Below are 20,600 nucleotides of genomic sequence, written 5' to 3' on the forward strand. Positions count from 1 at the left end.
TATACACCTTCGCAATCAAATTTAGTATTCCTAATTAATATTGAGCGAATCGAGCTTCGGGGTCATAGATCTTTGTTTTAATCTATACAGCATTAAAATGTATTGCCTCCTTGAAAGCAAAATTCATTTGAAAGTCACACGAGAATTCAGTGAATGAATTCTGTATTCATTTCTGCTCCTTTAAAAACATTTTACAATTGTAATCCGAAGTTGGGTTTGGTATTGAGGTACCAGCTGGTACCAAACCCGACTTTGGATTCTGAATTTTAATAGTTTTTAAAGACGCAGAAATGAATACCGAATTCATTCACCAAAGTCTCATGCAACTTCGTCTGAAACTAATTTTGCCTCCACGGAGGCAATACATTTTAATGCTGTACAGCATTAAAACGAAGTGTTTGAACGAATCGACTTTAGATCTATGATCCAAAGCTCGATTCGCTCAAGCCTAGTTCCTTTGTATTTAAAGTGAAAAGCAACGTTGCAATAGATTTTTATTAAACATTTACTATTACTCAGTTTCTATACGTCCTGGTAACAAAGAACAGACCACATGTAGTGCGATGCTGCAGTCATACTCTCTTCCATCTGTCTGCTCCTTGCTAAACCTCTGAACCTAGGATCAGACCAGGGGCGGACTGGCCATAGACCTTACAGGGAAATTTCCCGGTGGGCTGATGCTTGGGGGCGGACTGGGAACTTAAAGTGACCTTGGAATAAATACTAAAAGTGCCCTAGTTTTGTAGTCGTGTCCAAATTGATGGAAGGCAGGGCCAGCAATACTATATTATGGCACTTTATACCACCCCAACCCAGCCAAATATCACAGTCCATCACAAAATACTGCCAGCATGCTGCAAAAACGACCTTCTTATACCCATATTAGTGAACGGATTATATTACTGCATTTACCGTGCAGTCCAAACACATTTACTGCAAAAATTGCATTGTTATTCGCGTGTTAGTGAATGCATTCTATTACTGTGTGCAGTGTGTTTGTATTTATGCATGTACTGGTATTTCCATATATTTCATCAGGTCCAGATCAATTCATTAAGTTATATCCAGTAAAACTCACACAGTGCCTTGAAAAAGTATTTACATCCTTTGAACTTTTTCAAATGTTTTCACATTACACTCACCAATATAAATGTATTTTATTGGGATTTTATGTGATAGACCAAAACAAAGTAGCAAGTATGTGAATGATAGAATGATACATGTTTTTAAAAAATTTTAATAAATAAAAATTTGAAAAGTGTGACGTGCATTTGTATTTAGGCCCCTGTACTGTGATACCCATCAATAAATTCCAGTGTGACCACTTGCCTTCAGAGGTCACTTAATTAGTAAATAGAGTCCACCTGTGTGTAATTTATTCTTACTATAACTGCTGCTGCTCTGTGAAGGCCTCAGAGGTTTGTTAGAGAACATTAGTGGTCAAACAGCATTGTAAAAACAAACCAGACAGGGATAATGTTGTGGAGAAATGTGAGCAAGGTAAGTTTAAAAAAATAATATCCCAAGCTCTGGACCTCAAGAAGCACTGTTCAATCCATCAACCTAAAATGGAGGAAGTGTGGCACAACTGCAAACCTACCAAGACATGGCCATCCACCTAAACTAACAGTCCAGGCAAGAGGAGCACGAATTAGAAAAGCAGCTAAGAGGCCCGTGGTCCCTCTGGAGGATCTGCAGAGATCCACATCTCAGGTGGGAGAATCGGTCCACAGGACAACTATTAGTCGTGTACTCCACAAATCTGACCTTTATGAAAGAGTGGCAAGAAGAAAGCCATTTTGAAAGCAAGCCATTTGCACTTTGCCACAAGACATGTAGGGGACATAGCAAACGTGTTGAAGAAGGTGCTCTGGTCAGATAAGAAAGTTGAACTTTTTGGTCTAAATGGAAATGCTATGTGTGGTGGAAAACTAACACTGCCCATCACCTTGAACACACCATCCCCACTGTGAAACACAGTTGTGGCAGCATTGTGTTGCAGGAATTCTTTTCTTCATTGGGGACAGGGAAGCTGGTCAGAGTTGATGGGAAGATGGATGAAGCTAAATACAGGGCAATGCTGGAGGAAAATCTGGTAGAGGCTGCAATAGACTTGAGTCTGGGGTGGAGATTCACCTCCCAGCAGGACAACGACCCTAAACGTACAGCCAGATCTACAATGGAATGGTTTAGATAAAAGCATATTCATGTGTTAGAATCGGCCAGTCAAACTCCAGACCTAAATCTCATTGAGAATCTGTGGCAAAACTTGAAAATTGCTGGATATGCTCTCCATCCAATCTGAGCTTCAGCTATTTTGCAAAGAAGCATAGGCAAAGGTTTCAGCCTCTAGTTGTGCAAAGCTAGTAGAAACATGCCCCAAAAGACTTGCAGCTGTAATTACATAGTAACATAGTACATAAGGCCGAAAAATGACATTTGTCCATTCAGTTCGGCCTGTTAACCTGCAAGTTGATCCAGAGGAAGGCAAAAAAAACAAAAAACTGTAAGTTAGAAGTCAATTTTCCCCACTTTAGGGGAATAAAAAATTCCTTCCCGACTCCAATCAGGCAATCAGAATAACTCCCTGGATCAACGACCCCCCTCTAGTAGCTATAGCCTATAATATTATTACACTCCAGAAATACATCCAGGCCCCTCTTGAATTCCTTTATTGTACTCCCCATCACCACCTCCTCAGGCAGAGAGTTCCATAGTCTCGCTGCTCTTACCGTAAAGAATCCTCTTTCCTCCAGACGCAGAGGATGTCCCCTCGTCACAGTCCTGGGGATAAATAGATGATGGGATAGATCTCTGTACTGACCCCTGATATATTTATACATATTAATTAGATCTCCCCTCAGTCGTCTTTTTTCTAAAGTGAATAACCCTAATTTTGATAATCTTTCAGGGTACTGTAGTTGCCCCATTCCAGTTATCACTTTAGTTGCCATCCTCTGGACCTTCTCCAGCTCTGCTATGTCTGCCTTGTTTACAGGAGCCCAGAACTGTACACAGTACTCCATGTGTGGTCTGACTAGCGATTTGTAAAGTGGTAGGACTATGTTCTTATCACGGCATCTATGCCCCTTCTGATGCAACCCATTATCTTATTGGCCTTGGCAGCAGCTGCCTGACACTGGTTTTTGCAGCTTAGTTTGCTGTTTATTAAAATTCCTAGATCCTTTTCCATGTCAGTGTTACCGAGTGTTTTATTATTTAGTATGTACGGGTGACTTGCATTATTCCTTCCCATGTGCATAACTTTACATTTGTCAGTGTTAAACCTCATCTGCCACTTATCTGCCCAAGCCTCCAATCTATCCAGATCCCTCTGTAGTAGTATACTGTCCTCTTCAGTGTTAATTACTTTACACAGTTTAGTGTCATCTGGGAAAATCGATACTTTACTATGCAAGCCTTCTACAAGATCAATATATTTATTAATGAAGAGAATAGGGCCCAATACTGACCCCTGAGGTACCCCACTAGTGACAGTGACCCAATCTGAGTGTGTACGGTTAATAACCACCCTCTGTTTTCTATCATTGAGCCAGTTACTTACCCACATACAGACGTTTTCTCCCAGTCCGAGCATTCTCATTTTATATACTAACCTTTTATGCGGTACAGTGTCAAATGCTTTGGAGAAGTCCAGATATACGATATCCATTGATTCGCCGCTGTCAAGTCTAGAACTTACCTCCTCATAGAAACTGATTAAATTCGTTTGGCATGACCGATCCCTTACGAAGCCATGCTGATATGGCGTTATTTTCTTATTTCCATTGAGATGCTCTAAGATAGCATCTCTCAGAAAACCTTCAAACAGTTTACCCACAACAGATGTTAAACTTACCGGCCTATAGTTTCCAGGCTCTGTTTTTGGACCCTTTTTAAATATTGGCACCACATTTGCCATGCGCCAATCCTGTGGGACATTCCCTGTCAGTATAAAGTCCGCAAATATCAGAAATAAGGGTCTGGCTATGACATTACTTAATTCCCTTAGGATACGGGGGTGTATGCCATCCGGTCCTGGCGATTTGTCTATTTTAATCTTTTTAAGTCGCTAAAGTATTGACTCAAAGGGGCTGAATACAAATGTGTGCATTAAAGTTTTGAAAGCCATGTATCATTTTCTTTTCAGTTCACACATACAGTCAGGTCCATAAATATTGGGACATCGACACAATTCTAACATTTTTGGCTCTATACACCACCACAATAGATTTGAAATGAAACGAACAAGATGTGCTTTAACTGCAGACTGTCAGCTTTAATTTGAGGGTATTTACATCCAAATCAGGTGTAGGAATTACAACAGTTCGCATATGTGCCTCCCACTTGTTAAGGGACCAAAAGTAATGGGACAGAATAATAATCATAAATCAAACTTTCACTTTTTAATACTTGGTTGCAAATCCTTTGCAGTCAATTACAGCCTGAAGTCTGGAATGCATAGACATCGCCAGGCCTCTACTGCAACTGTCTTCAGTTCCTGCTTGTTCTTGGGGCATTTTCCCTTCAGTTTTGTCTTCAGCAAGGGAAATGCATGCTCAATCGGATTCAGGTCAGGTGATTGACTTGGCCATTGCATAACAGTCCACTTCTTTCCCTTAAAAAAACTCTTTGGTTGCTTTAGCAGTATGCTTCGGGTCATTGTCCATCTGCACTGTGAAGCTCAGTCCAATGAGTTCTGAAGCATTTGGCTGAATATGAGCAGATAATATTGCCCGAAACACTTCAGAATTCATCCTTCATAGGATGTTGTTCCAGAACTGTGAAGGCTTTTTTAGATGTCGTTTGGCAAACTCTTATCTGGCCTTCCTGTTTTTGAGGCTCACCAATGGTTTACATCTTGTGGTGAACCCTCTGTATTCACTCTGGTGAAGTCTTCTCTTGATTGTTAACTTTGACACACATACACCTACCTCCTGGAGTGTTCTTGACTGTTGTGAAGGGTGTTTTCTTCACCAGGAAAAGAATTCTTTGGTCAATCACCACAGTTGTTTTCCGTGGTCTTCCGGGTCTTTTGGTGTTGCTGAGCTCACCGGTGCGTTCCTTCTTTTTAAGAATGTTCCAAACAGTTGTTTTGGCCACGCCTAATGTTTTTGCTCTCTCTCTGATGGGTTTGTTTTGTTTTTTCAGCCTAATGATAGCTTGCTTCACTAATAGTGACAGCTCTTTGGATCTTATCTTGAGAGTTGACAGCAACAGATTCCAAATGCAAATAGCACACTTGAAATGAACACTGGACCTTTTATCTGTTCATTGTAATTGGGATAATGAGGGAATAACACTAACCTGGCCATGGAACAGCTGAGAAGACAATGGTCCCATTACTTTTGGTCCCTTAACAAGTGGGAAGCACATATGCAAACTGTTGTAATTCCTACACCATTTACCTGATTTAGATGTAAATACCCTCAAATTAAAGCTGACAGTCTGCAGTTAAAGCACATCTTGTTCGTTTCATTTCAAATCCATTGTGGTGGTGTATAGAGCCAAAAATGTTAGAATTGTGTCCGTCCCAATATTTATGGACCTGACTGTACTTGCTACTTTGTGTTGGTCTATTAGGGTCTATTACATAAAATCCCAATAAAATGCATCCAAGTTTCTGGGTGACCTTCTTTAGCATATGAGTCTTAAGGAAGTAGCATTGATGTCTGAGCATCCGAACAGATGGTTCTTTCATGCGGAATACAATTTTTTACTAAAACGGGTCAGGGCTACTGACAGGCCCTTTTTAAGTTTAATCTGTTGATCTCCTTGCTAGGTGTAGTAGTGCATCATTAACTGCAGTGTCTGCAAGTATAGTAGGGGCAGATACTGCTGCCTCCCTGTCTCTACTTTTGTGAGGAGTCCTGCTGCCGCTTCTCTCATTCATTCACATAACACTTAGCTATAAAAGTGTGCAAATACCTGTCTGCTCTGCTAAGGAATGTAAACATATTTCAGAAAGTATGTAGATATTATAAAAAAAAGAACCAGTTATTGCAAATTTAGAAAGTGTTTAATGTTACAAATATGGGAGAAAGAGGACAAATGTATTTTTACCGGAGTTGCCCGGTTTCTGGAAGAAACTGGACAACACTTGGGATATGCCTGCAATAAAAAATAGACGTTTGTTTACTTAGCAGATCCTGAGCTGCCACTCTGGTTCTCCTAGCCAGGCTCAGTTGAGCCGGTTGCAGTGGTGCCATCTTGTCAACGACACATGCCTACTGCAGCCAGTCATTGGCCTTTTTAGTGTACCGCTGAGACCAGTGATTGGCTGCAACCGTGTCAGGAGAACTTGGGCGCTGGCACAGGATCTTTCAGGTGATTCAGTAACTATGTTTTATTACCGGAATATCCCAATTGTTGTCCTCTTCATTTAATACGTGAAAGCATACAAGCACGACTAATGATTTTACTGCGCACTGCATGTTTGTTTTTTGGTAGTGTCAAAAAATTTGGGAAAGCCTCTGTGCTATCCCTTAAATGTGAAATTGTGACATTAAATAAAAAACAAATACAAGGATTCCAGTAACTGCATCTCAGGCAAACATCTAAAAACGTGCAAGAAAAAACCGGGTCTATATTATAAACATTCCCTCCTTGCAGAGAGTGAAGAATGCAAAGAAGCATATTAAAACATATTAAATCCCAGCCGTCCTCTTCTGCCAAACACAGTACATGTTTAGACGAGTTTGTGGACCACAGATGCATTGCTGAATTGAAAGGATTAACCAGCATGTCTGACCAGGCGTTCTATTTCCAAATTGTGATACTGAATATAATTTTCCCTTGGCTGCCTTTGCTAAAGCCGTCATGCTTCTTTTAAATTACTGCTGTTCCTTAGGTTAATTAAAGTGCTATGCAAGCACTGTCTGATGGCTGTAAGGTTTAGAAGGGAATTAAAGTACTGCGCAATGACAGCTGGAATGCCAGCCCAGAGGATACTTAGTGGGGATGTTCAACAAAAGATTCATTTAGAAACTGAACGATGCGCGGAACAGGCCAGAGACTGTCTCTGGATTGTGTAAAGTCCACTAGTCAGTGTGTTAAATATTTAAAGGGGTATTTCGGTTGGTTAAAGTTATGCCCTATCCATAGGATCCCGGCAGCAGGACCACCACTGAGCAGAAGAACGGGGGCCCGTACCCCCTGCAGTTCCCCTGAAATGACCAGATCGGCCGGTCTCACATGCGCACGGCCACTCTATTCATTTCTGTGGGAGTTTTCGTGATCGGTAGGGGTCCCTGCAGTAGGACCCCCACCGATCTAATAGTTATCCCCTATCTTGTCCTTCTTACCTGGAAGCACACTTTAGTGTATTTAACCTTATTTCCCAGAGTCCAAAAACCGTTTGTTTAGACCAGGTCTCCTGATGACCTCTGCATGGACTTGTGTTATTGTATTATAACATGGAGGTATCAGACATATAAGACCACATTCACACATTAACAGATATTTTTTTTTTTACAATTGATATGTTGATTTTGTTTTACTACAGGTACGAGTTTATGATCTTTTGCAATATGAACATGGTGCAGATGATGTACTGGTTTTGGCCACAGATGGCCTCTGGGATGTCTTATTAAATGAAGAAGTGTCTGAAGCCGTTACAAATTTTCTGGCTTGCTGTGATCCAGATGACCCTCAAAGGTGTGTATGGGTTGTTCTACTTTATAATTATTATTTATAATGCAGAATAAAATAAGTACTATATACACAACAAGCATGATAATGGTTAGGAGATGCACAATCTTGTCATGTAATGGCCAGTTGGCAAGCAAAGCAAAGCAATGAATCTTAGGCTACTTTCACACCAGCGTCTCTACTGGCTCCGGCAGGGTCCAGCAAAAACGCTTCTGTTACTGATAATACAACCGTCTGCATCTGTTATGAACGGATCTGGTTGTATTATCTTTAACATTGCCAAGACGGATCGTCATTAACTCCATTGAAAGTCAATGGGGGACGGATCAGTTTTCTATTGTGGCAGAGAAAACGGATTCGTCCCCATTGACTTGCATTGGGGGTAATGCCGGATCCGTCTTGCTCCGAATCCCAGGACGGAAAGCAAACTACATAATGTGGTTTTCTCTCTTATCTGGGAACACAATTAAACGTAACAGAATGCATTTTGGAGCATTCTGTTCTATTCAGTTCAGTTTTGTCCCCATTGACAATGAATGGGGACAAAACGGAAGCGTTTTTTTTACCGGTATTGAGCCCCTATGACAGATCTCAATACCGGAAAACTTAAACGCTAGTGTGAAAGTAGCCTTAGACTTACAGTACATTGTTTAGACTTACAGAGAAGCTGAGCAGATTGATATATATTTTTTGTGGGAACAGACCTATATTTTAAACATTTACATACATGTTTGCTTTTTCCACCTCCTGTGAACAGCTATCTGTACAGGAAGGAGGGGTTATCAGTGATTGATAGCATTTTATGTATAATTATGCATAGATCTGATGTGCCTTATCGCGTACTTTCTATTAACCTTTCAAACCTATACTCTACGTTCATTACCGGTTGTTTTGGAACATCATATGTTTTTTGGGGTGAAACGTTCTGTTCAGTACTTGCATACAGATTTGGAAGCCGTGCCCCAGGGTGCAGAACAATTTGTATTATACACCAATCGGTCATAACATTAAAAACACTGATGTGGGAAGTAAATAATATAGATTATCTTGTGACAATTGTATCTGTCAACTGGTGGGATATATTAGATGGCAAGGGAACAGCAGTTCTAGAGGTTGATGTGTTGGAAGCAAGAAAAACATGCAAACACAATGATCTGCGAAAATTTGACAAGGGCTGAAATGTGATGTCTAGACAACAGCAGAAAATATTTCCAAAATTACAGGTCTTTTGGTGTGTTCCCAGTATGCATCAGTTAGTACCTACCAAAAGTTGTCCAAGGAAGGTCCACCAGTAAACTTTCTACAAAGTTATGGGAACCCAAGGCTCATGGATGCACGTGAGAAGCAAAGGCTAGCCAAACTGGTTCAATCCAACAGAAGAACTACTGAAGCACAAACTGCTGAAAGCGCTAATGCTGGCCATTATAGAACGGTGTCAGTAGAGACAGTGCATACTAGTCAGACTGCCCATGCTGACTCTTCCACCTTTGAATGTGCCTATAGTTGGCATGTGAGCTCAGATTTGCACAATGGATGCAGAACAGGACACCAGAGATAGTGTGATGCTCTGAGCAATGTTCTGCTAGGAACCCATAGGTTGTGGCATTCATCTGGATGTTACTTTAACATGAACCACCTACCTAAACATTGCTGCAGACCAATTTCACAACTCTATTTACAACAGTATTTCCTAATGTCAGTGGCTTCTTTCAGCAGGATAATGTGCCCTTCCACACTACATTATTGAGGAATGGTTTGAGGAACATTAATTTACCCATATCTCAGTCTATTCAAGCATCTGTGGGATATGCTGGAAAACCAGTTTGATCCATGACAGACGCATCTCACAATTTACAGGACTTAAAGTATCTGCTGCCAATGTCTTAGTGCCTGATACTACAGAACAGCTTCAGAGGTCTTGTGGAGTTCATGTCTCAACGGGTCAGAGCTGCTTTGGTAGTACAAGGGGGAACTACAGAGTATTACCGTATTCGCCCTATGAGACGCACCTGCCCATAAGACACACCTAGGTTTTTGAGGAGGAAAATAAGAGAAAAAAATATTTTGAACCAAAAGGTGTGCTTTTGGTGGGTGGTGGTCTGTGGGTGACACTGTTATGGGGGATCTGTGGGTGACACTGTTATGGGGGATCTGTGGGTGACACTGTTATGGGGATCTCTGGATGGCTCTTATTGGGGTCTCTGCATGGCACTGTTATGGAGATCTGTGGATGACACTGTTATGGGGGGATCTGTGGATGACACATATATAGCATCTTATGCTATGTGTCATCCACAGATCCCCTCCATAACAGTGTCCCTGTAGTGTGAATGACCCCCAATACAGGGGGTGGGGGTCGCATCTGGTTTTAAAATGACAGCGGGCCCGTGCAGTGACTGTATTCTACTACACGGGCCCCGCTCACTGTATATAATTGTACCTGTAATTGTAGGCATTGTTAATGTATACAAATTCTGGGTAATCAGCGCCTGTATTACGGTACTTACAAGCGCTTGGTAGCAGAGAGGAGGGAGGAGGCAGGCCGGGAGGACGTGCGCTGGCAGCGTGAGTCACTACGTCATGCGCCCACGCCGCCTGCTTTATTCATAAAGTGGGCGGCGCAAGCGCGTGACGTAGTGACTCACGCTGCCAGCGCCCGTCCTCCTGGCCTGCCTCCTCCCTCCTCTCTGCTACTGAGCGCTTGTAAGTACCGTAATACAGGCGATGATTACCCAGAATTTGTATACATTAACAATGCCTACAATTACAGGTACAATTATATACAGTGAACGGGGCCCGTGTAGTAGAATACAGTCACTGCACGGGCCCCGCTGTCATTATAAAAGCAGATGCCGGCCCCCAGCCCATCCTCCCTCTCAGCTGATACACCCGCCGCGCAGCATCGCGGAGCGGCGTATCATTGAAAATTCACCAAAATGCAGCATTCTCCCCATAAGACGCACTGCTATTTTTCCCCCACTTTTGGGGGGGGGGGGGGGGAGTGCGTCTTATAGGGCGAAAAATACGGTAGTTTTAATGTTATGCCTGATCTTTGTACATACCACATTTATTCTGTATTAAGCATATTTGTTATAACCCATAGATTTGTCAGCAAAATCATGGGTAATGCCTGGCAAACATCCATGTTTAAAAAATTTTAGAGATAGATTTTGCTTTGTCCATTAACTGCCTATTTTTCACCTGATGTTGGTTCCTTAGATGATCTATCTTCAGGAATGGCCATACATGTCAGATCAGTGTGGGTCTGTAGGTACCCTCACAATTAGCAAAGTTTGTGGTCCTCATCATTGTTTACAGTGGCTCCTGCCTACAGACGGACAGCTTTACACATCACAAGTAGCTTCATATTGAAATAAAATTGCTCTTTTAAGTAAATCAAATGCTGGCCTTTTTTTTTTCTTCTAGAGGTTTATTCACAAAAGAGCCTACAGAATGTAGAAGCCATTATTAAATAATAAATGATCTTGTCTTTAATCTACTCTAAGTGCTTATATGATCAATACAAGGCAAAGGTCCCAGAAAGTCATAGCAGTAATATTTATCTGCAGGAAAGTGTTCTATAATTTATGGTCCTCTCTTTTGGCAGGTACACGCTAGCTGCTCAGGATCTGGTGATGCGTGCTAGAGGTGTCCTGAAAGACAGAGGTTGGAGGATATCAAATGACAGGCTGGGCTCAGGAGATGACATCTCTGTGTACGTCATCCCATTGATACACGGCAATAAACTGACATGAAGGAATCGGCTACAAGTGCAGGGAATGTTATGTTATTATGTACTGTTAACATGTTGTCGAAATATCACTACTGAAATAAGGCTTTGCACAATCACCTTATTGTGCATTTGGGACCTCAGAACATATGTAACGCTGCTAATTTGTTATGTCTTGTGTTGTACTCTAAGGGTACGTCCAAATGGGGGGGGGGGTATGTGGATTTACCACTGCAGAATTGTGACTTTCAGTAGCAGCAAAGTGGATGAGATTGCAAAAAAAAAAAAAACATCTCATCCACGTGCCACTTATAAAATCTCAGGTGGAAAGTGACCTGCGGATGGATTTTAAGTGTGCGCCACGTAAATTTATGCTGCCGATTTCCACCATGAGATTTCACCCTTTGCAAAGCTTAGGGTGAAATTTGCTATATAATGTGCAAGAAATCCTCATCATGGGAAAATCCGCGGCACAATTTTTCTTGCTCTGTCACTGTACCCTAAAGCTTCCTGCACACGTTGCAGATTACGCATGTCTTTTTCTGCACAGATTCTCATGTAGAAAAAAAATACGCAACCAGCAATGTGAATGAGATTAGACAAATCTCATGTACGCGTTGCTTTCTTCTTTCGTGCGGAAGTTGACCTGCTGTGTGGATTTTGAAATCCACAGCATGTCAACTGTGCAATTTTACCCTTTTCAATGGAAGGGTGAGATCTGTGGGAAAAACCGCATCAAATCCGCAACAAAATCCACGGGTAACATATGCAGATTTTGTGCGGAAACGCATAGTAATTGATGCAGAATTTCTGCTAGACTACCTGCACCCGTGTACAGGTAGTCTTAGGGTGTTCTCACACACGTAGTCAGAGCCATAAGCGGATTAAACAAAATGAGAAAAAAAAGCTAATATTTATTCTTCTTCCCACTGGATCCATTTCCAGCATTGGCTCAAAAAGCTGTATCAAAAATTGCAGTGGCTTTTTTCCAAAAAAAATAATGTGTGAAACCAGCATAAAGATCAAAACCCTGTTTTAGTTTCCTTATGCTGCCACATCATTTTCAACATTAAAATACTGTCAGTTAAATTAAATATTTCCCAACGGCAGCAACTGTACTAAACTAACAAACGAAGTGATACTTTTTCTTTCCTGCCGCTTCCTGCTTTGGTCCTTCCTGGCGATGTCTGCTCTCGTTCACTGCAGCCAATCACCAGTAATTGGATGCACAGTGACCTGGTGTATGAGAGACCACCGCTGCAGCCGGGAAGATGGCGTTAGTGCTGCAGGAGTGGAGTGCAATGCTGGAAGCAGCAGGGAAGAAAGTTTATATTAGTACATTTACTACGTCTGGGAAACATTAAAGGGATATTCCCATCTGAGACAATGGTGGCATATCGCTAGGATATGCCCCCATTGTCTGATCGAGAACGTGGCCTGCAAAGTGGTGGCTGGAAGACCCCGGGTTTCCCCAGTCCGGCCACCACCAATCGCTCTCCCCATAGATATGAATGGGAGCGCGCCACGCTTGCGCGGCCTCCGCTCCCATTCATTTCTATGGGGCCAATGGAAATAGCCTTTTTTCAGTGGCCCCATAGAACTGGATGGAGGGTAGCTGCTCATGCACGGTGCGCCCTGCTTCACTTTGCCGGCTGCATTTACGAAATAGGTGCGGATCCCACCTCTGGGACCTTGCACCTATCAGACAATGGGGGCATATCTTGAACATTTGGATGGTGAAGTGTAAAGAGGTTAATCCATCTAGACATCTCCTACAAGTGTACCTTTACTTATAAATCGGCATTTACCAGGTGCTGTTAGACTTGGTTTCTGTATGTTTTTAACAGGATTGCCAACCGTCCATAAATTCATTGACAGTCCAAAAATAGGCCAGTGTCCATATTATAAAGTAGATGCATCCTTGATTTTTTTGAAGCTTGTACTTATCATGTTTACAGTAATGCTGCTAATGTGTATCTGAGCTATAGACATATCTCATACCTTCTTTATTTTCCAGTTAGTAAAAATATTGGTTGTCCGTAAGATAAAAGGAGGTCGCCGTACCCTGTTGGAGAACTCACTCAGAGAACCCAGTAGCATGTCCTGCCCAATGTCCATTGTATCTTCTGGAATAAATTCACATGTGCTCAGTGTCCCAGGTTTCCATATGCAGCATGTAACTTAGAAACTAGGGAGATGATTGTGATTTCCTCGACTTCCACCCTAGCGTGCAGCATGGACATTAGGCAGTTCATAATCTGAGCTGACAGAATGTTGTAATTAGATTCGTATTTATAATGTGGTTCACGTAGTAAGGTTTATTTGTCTTTCAACCAGGAACCATTAGTGCTTCCATTCCTAAAAACCAGTTTTAGGGTACATGCATTTTAATAGAGGAGGATGACTACTACACCCATCATTCTGTACCTAGAGCTTACAATTAACCACTCTGGTCTACAACCTTTTGTGAATGTGGTCTTTATTTTTGGAATCTATTAACTGGAGTTTTTTTGCTTTATGTGAAGTCCAGAAGCACTGGAGAACAGTTGCTACATTGCAGCTATGTGGCTCCACTGAATGCTATCTGGGGTGTTTTTGTCATTAGAGAGTACGTCTGACATTTATAGTTATAAATGACACTATGGACTGTTACATGTGGCATCAGGTTAATAGTCCCTAGTGTGACTTGATATGAAGAATCGTATAAGTAGTGTTTAGTATTTCTAACAGATATTAGATCCCTCCATACCCACCAACTATGTATTACATAAGACCTTACAGAACAACCCCCATCTGTTTGTGCCTAAGGAATTTATTAATGCTGCATGCTACTTCAGGTTTGAAGATTGTAGTTGCTTCATTTTCGTCTTCATATATCCATACCATACCGAGAAAGCCATTTAATGTTCACATACGAGCTGATAATATCAGAGTCATTCAGAGGACATAAATGTGTCATCAAGCTCACGGATTCTTGATGGTATTATTGAAGCCAAGTTTAGCTTCAGCCTGGACAGGATAGATAATCACATTAGATTTATATTGCACTCAATATATCTCTGGCACCAGATAAATTGAATTCTTCTGACAGATTACGGTAAGCAGTATTTCATCAATACTCATCGCTTTTCTTTTGCATTCAGTTGTTCTTCCATTTTGTAACTAGTAATGTATTTCTCTCCAGAATACATCCTTAAGGGGGTTGTCCAAGCCCACAGCAGTATTAATTATGGCCCCGAAAGTGCCCAGCCTAAAGGGAAAAAAAAGCCACTTACCTATTCACTGGTGCTATGATCTATATCTATAGGTGCCTTCCCTACTGCTTCTGGTCCCTTGAGGACCAGAAGTGTGACGTCCTCTCTATGGTGATGTGCACCACTACAGCCATTCACTGACTGACCCCAGAGGTGACGTGTCTCCAAACGGCATGTGACTGCTGAGGCCATTAAATGGCTGCAGTGGTGTATGTGACAACGAACGGGGCATCACATTTCCAGGCCACACAATTTTTTTTCTTTGGATCGGGTAAATTTGTTGTAGGGGTCGGAAAACAAAAATCCTTATGCCAGAACATTCTTCATGGAAAGATTGTATGTGTAAACCTGCCCATCTTTCCAGACAGTGATGAACTGTCATCTAAAATGATTGTTTGTTGTACAATTTACCCAATTAACAGTCGTATTGGTGGAAATGGTCTGTTTTGATAAGCTTTAGGCTAATATGTATAGTCTCCTTTAGCGTCCGAGGCTGTATGGCTTGGAATACAGACCTAAGTTAGATGATATATTGCTATTGTTACAGTAAGTGCTCAGATTAAAGGCTGGATATAAACAGTTTTCATGTACTGTAAATTCAGCTACATATATAATTTAAACAAAAGACTACTAGTGGATTACTAACTGATAGCAGAATGTGCATTTTATACTCTGGAGGAGGGCAGTATGATATATACAAATTGCCCACATTATGTAGGTTAATTTTATATACTATGGCATATGCAGTGACTTACCAGTAACTGGAAGGTGCTATTTGACCAAGTCTATGTTGGTTTCTAGTCTGAATTTATTTTTCCTTCCTTACTGTACTAGTACTAATACTCAGTTTTACATTCAAGATACTAATTGTCGTATTTGATATAATTAATGTATCTCAAGATTTCAGATCAATTAAATGAAAGAACACACCTCACTGCTCCGTCACACAAATTCCTACAAATAATGTCATTACCTAAATTTGGTATAACATCAACTAATAATTTTTGGCCATTTTTAATAGTGAACCGAGGTATCTGCACCAGAAACAAATACCGTAGTTCTTTTTAATGTTGCCAATGCTGAGTTAAAAGAAATTCCAGTTTTACCGAATCTACCCCTAACCTAGTTTTAATGTATGTTTTACATTTCCTCTTCTAAAAGATTATATAATCTACATGTTTAAACCAGCTGCATAATGAATTCCAAGAATTTCTTGGAATTAAATTTCGAAACACATTAGTGAAATGCGTTCAAGTTCCAAAGACTGGCTTGTCTTGTTGGAATTAGGGTGAGGCTTTTTATGTCCCTTTGTAATGTTCTAAAACGCATTGTCTTGTTCGTGATTTATGTGGAGCATCAGAGCATAAGTATCTTTTGTATTTTGGCACTGATTGTCTCTTCCACCCATTTCCAGTCTGATTCCTCAGCCTTCTCTTCTCTTATAATATTATTTCAACCAAACTGCCTTCCATTCACAGCAAACGTTCTTCTGATTTTGCATGGCATGGAATTGATCATTGATCAATATGTATATATTGATTATGAGAGCTACTATTTTTTAACCTTTAAAAAATCCTTGAGGCACTTTCAGGCAGTGGCTGCCACTATTACTACTAATTAGTACTATTAGTACTCAATGCAAGGGATTCAGTTTTAAGATATGCAGTACACCAGCTGGTAAAACCACCCACCTAATATTGTGTAGGTCCTCTGACCCATCAAGGCATGGACTCCACAAGACCTCTGAAGGTGTCCTTTCAGTTCAGTATGTTATGAGGTGGGTCCTTCTTAGGGTATACTATTGCCTTGAAGGTGTGTACTTGGTCTGCCACAATGTTAGGTAAGTGGTTTGTGTCAAAGTGACATCCACACGTTTACTAGGACCCATGGTTCCCTAGCAGAGCATTGCCCAAAACATCACACTGCCTCTGCCAAATTGCCTTCATCTTATATTGTATCCTGGTGCCATCTCTTCTCCAGTTAAGCTACATAAGCATAATGCCAGACAGACTAGCTTTAATCTGCACATGCATAAGTGACTCTAGGGCACCCATGACCCTGTCAACTGTGCAATGGTTGTCCATTCGTGTACTACTTTTGGTAGGTACTAACTATGGCATCCTGGGAACACCCCACAAGACCTGCCATTTTGGAAAGGCTCTGATGGTGATCTGTCACAGTTTGACCTTTGTCACAGTTGCTCAGATCCTTATGCTTGCCCATTTTTCCTGCTTCTTGTTATACCCCGTCTTTTGACAGGTGCCATTGTCATGAGATAACCAGTGTTATTCACTTCATCTGTCCGGTCCCCTCTTCTGACGCATCTGTTTTTGTAAAAAAAAAATGGTATTCCCCATAATAGTACAATTATGAGCATATCTTCTTAGAATGCTGTTTTGTGCTATTTCTTAGCTATTCCTCCTTGAAAAAAATATGAATAAATTGACAACTGAGTGTTACCATTTGGGGTCCAATGAGTGCTGGCAGTACCAGAGTGTGCCAGACACATCTATTTTACAAGAGAAATAGTAACACCCAGTTTTCAATTTATTTATAATGCAGAGTTATAAGAAAAGATGCTCCATGGGAAACAGGCATTACTAAGAGGAGGGTTTAATGTTATGACTGAACTGTGTACAATACAGTGATATAGTATATTAATAGAATTACTAAAATGTAGATTGTACTGCTTTATTCATAGTTTTTTTTAGAAAAGCTTTTAGGCTAGCCATTGAAGAACTGAGAAGTCAGCAGTAGAAAAGGTTGTACTTATACTAATATGTTACAGCAAGTCTATATAGTAAGAAACTAAAAAGAAATGCTTTCCACCCACAGATAAAATGATTGTGCAAAAGAGCATTTTATTATTATTTTTTATTATTTTTATTGCAACTTTCACAGCATTTGATTAACTGTTAAATAGGTATTTCAGGAATTAAATATTGTGGACCTATCCTCAGGATAGGTCATCAGCTTCTGATGCAGTGGGGAACCCAATCCCAACACCCCTACTCATCAACTGTTTGAAGGGTCTGCAGATACGTGATGCAGCCTCTTATTTCTATTCAAAGCACAGCGCTCAATAGGGGCTTTGCTTGGTATTGCAGCTCAATCCCATTCACTTGAATGGGATAGAGCTATATAAAGGCTATCTGAACGAAGGATGTGACATCATGAGCTTAAGAAGAAGCTGCCTTTTGAAACAGCTGGTCCAAGGGGTCAGAAGTCATATTCCACCGATAATGATTATCTATAATGAGGAGAGGTCATCAATATTGGGATCCTGAAAACCCCCTTTAAAGGGGTTCTCCAGGACTAAGCAGTTGATGATTTATCCTTAGGATAGGTAATCAGTATCGGATCGGCAGGGGGTCTCACTCCCAGATGCCCAGCTGATCAGGTGCCAGATACAGACACTGGAACTTCAAAGCTCTGTCCACCATGTCTGGCGATGGTTACAGTAGCGCTACTCCCAATCAGTGCCATAGTGCGACATTATGTAGAACAAATAAAATTTGCATGCCTACTGTATCACTGTTAGGCTCTGTGCTCGTGGTTCCATGTAGCTGTCATATATTTGGTGTTCCAGAATCCCTTCGTCAGAGATCAGGAAAATCTTTGTAACTGAAAGTCTCAGAGGATAGGTTCCGATGCTGTCCTTGGCATGAAATATATAGCTATAGTTGAATTCTGCTGGTTTTCAGACCCTTCAGTGAATTTCCATTTTCTGTTCTTATTACTCATTTAATGCATTCAGCATGTTACATCACACTGTACAGAAACTTTATCCAAACTGTAACCTTTTCCCAAGACATTACAGTGTTACTACAGCAAACTGGAACACCATCTAAAACACATTTCTTAAGAAGTGTGTTAATCTGTATGTTTGGGAAGGAAAACCACAAGCACAAAATATGCATACAGACAGGCGAAGGAGTATTAAAATCTTATGAGCAGCCAACGTTCTTGTTCTCTTGTATTAATTACTGTTTCTAAGCAAGACGGTGTCAAATCCTTGAATTGGTTCAAGTTCACCTCTCTTAAAGGGGTTTTCTCATCTGAGACAATGAGAGCATATCGCTATGATATACCCCCATTGTCTGATAGGTGCGGATCCCAGCGGCTCGAGAACTGAGCAGGCCAAAGTGGTGGCTGGAGGACTCCGGTCCAGCCACCACCAAGCGCTCTCCCCATAGAAGTTAATGGTAGACACAGTACATGACGGGCCACTCACTACTATTGGTCCGACGGGGATAGCTGACCCAGCTATTTTCGGCAGCACCATAGAAATGAATGGTGCACGAAAAGCTCATACACAGCCTCCCTCCATTCATTTCTATGGTGCTGCCGAAAATAGCCGAGCGCTGGGTCGGCTATTCCCGTCGGACCCATGGAAGTGAATAGGAGTGGTTGCCCGTCATGCACTGTGTGCTACCATTAACTTCTATGGGAGAGCACTTGGTGGTGGCCGGACCGGAGTCCTCCAGCCACCACTTTGGCCTGCTCCGTTCTCGAGCCGCACCTATCAGACAATGGGAGCGTATCCTAGCGATATGCCCCCATTTTCTCAGATAAGAATACCCCTTAAGGGTTCCAAAAGTATGTGGGATATGATGTTTGTTTGATATTGCAGCATTGTTTCACTGGAAAAACATCCAGCAAATTTCCCCTTTTTGTTTCCCGGCCTGCTTTTTCATATAAGTATGTAGAATTCCTTACTGTAATTATCATGTGGCATTTTAAGGATTTTTGTGTAGGACTGCTTTACTCATACTTTTTATTCCATTTGCTGTTATGTTTTACATTGCTTGACCAAAAGTGTAGATGGTGGTTGTAATTTAAATGAAGTTTGTAAATGTCGTATTATGCACCAAATGGATGTAAATGAATGAAATAATGTTCCAGCCTCTTTTGTGACTGTGAAATGAGTCTTTTGTAGCCGGGAGAAAAAAGTTTAGTACTTGATTACATATTTTATGTGTTTAGAAATGTATTTAAAGTGATGCATTTACAACAGGAATAATAAAATCTATCAAAGTTTTAAAAATAGGTACAAAATATAAATGTATATAGCTAAACTCCCTGTGCCTGTTTTTCATTAATTGTGGATTGCATTTTGTGTTTGCTGTAAACATTTCTGAGAAATGAAGATGACAACAAGACTAATTACGGTATATTTCAGAAATATTTCATTCTTAAAAATTAAATGAAGTGAAAAAAAAAAACAATGTGCACACATACATCTAGGCTACAAAACAGTTAACTCACGGTTTTATATTATTGCACTTGCAGATATTACTGGGGAAAAAACTGAAAATGATAACTGTGGTACTAGATTAATTTAGACAACCAACCATGTGGTTTTATGGTTCACATATTTAAATTTTTGGAGAGAAAAAAATAATGTTCATCAGATGCAAATGATAAAATACCATATGATACACAATATTGTAGATTTATGGATGAAGACAATCCAGAAGGTCCATTATAGGTCCTGTCATCAGCACTAAGGTTGCTACAGTAGAACTTGAGCCTGCTATCAAAGTAGCCAAATATTACAAATAAGCTATTATCTGAATAGTTAGGCCAAAATGTGTACATTGTATTGGGGGAGATTTATCAAACTGGTGTAAAGGAAAACTGGCTTAGTTGCCCATAGCAACCTACCTTTCGTTTTCCAAAGGAGCAAAAATGAAAGGTGGAATCTGATTGCTTGCTATGGGCAGCTAAGGCAGCTCTTCTCCCCCATTGTGTTATGCTCATGGAGGTGGTGCAACACTTGAGGATTTTGTGCATGACACAGTCATTCCATAAACACCAAATAGAAATTCCCTGTGTCATGGACCATCCACCCAGGCCCAGCCCTAGGGATAACTCAATGTATCAGATTTGCCTCAAGTGTTCACTTAAAGGGAACCTGTCATGTGGATATTTGATTATAATCTAACTAATTATATACAATCATT

The 20,600-nt window shown here is 40.8% G+C and overlaps 1 protein-coding gene across 2 annotated transcripts in view; it reads left to right on the forward strand.

The window, feature by feature from the left end:
• PPM1H (protein phosphatase, Mg2+/Mn2+ dependent 1H) overlaps nt 1–18,765 on the forward strand; it is a 233,048-nt gene extending 214,283 nt beyond the window's left edge. Inside the window, exons 9-10 of one of the 2 annotated variants that reach the window (XM_040408372.1) lie at nt 7,505–7,656; nt 18,446–18,765. In XM_040408372.1, coding sequence (XP_040264306.1) covers nt 7,505–7,656; nt 18,446–18,485 — 192 coding nt within the window. In that variant the 3' untranslated portion in view covers nt 18,486–18,765. Of the gene's footprint in view, nt 1–7,504; nt 7,657–11,257; nt 14,647–18,445 lie in introns of those variants that run through there. The other variant, XM_040408363.1, reaches the window with a different exon arrangement.
• Nucleotides 18,766–20,600: the final 1,835 nt, after the last annotated feature.

The sequence above is a fragment of the Bufo bufo genome, chromosome 1 (assembly GCF_905171765.1).
Source record: "Bufo bufo chromosome 1, aBufBuf1.1, whole genome shotgun sequence".
Taxonomy (NCBI): domain Eukaryota; kingdom Metazoa; phylum Chordata; class Amphibia; order Anura; family Bufonidae; genus Bufo; species Bufo bufo.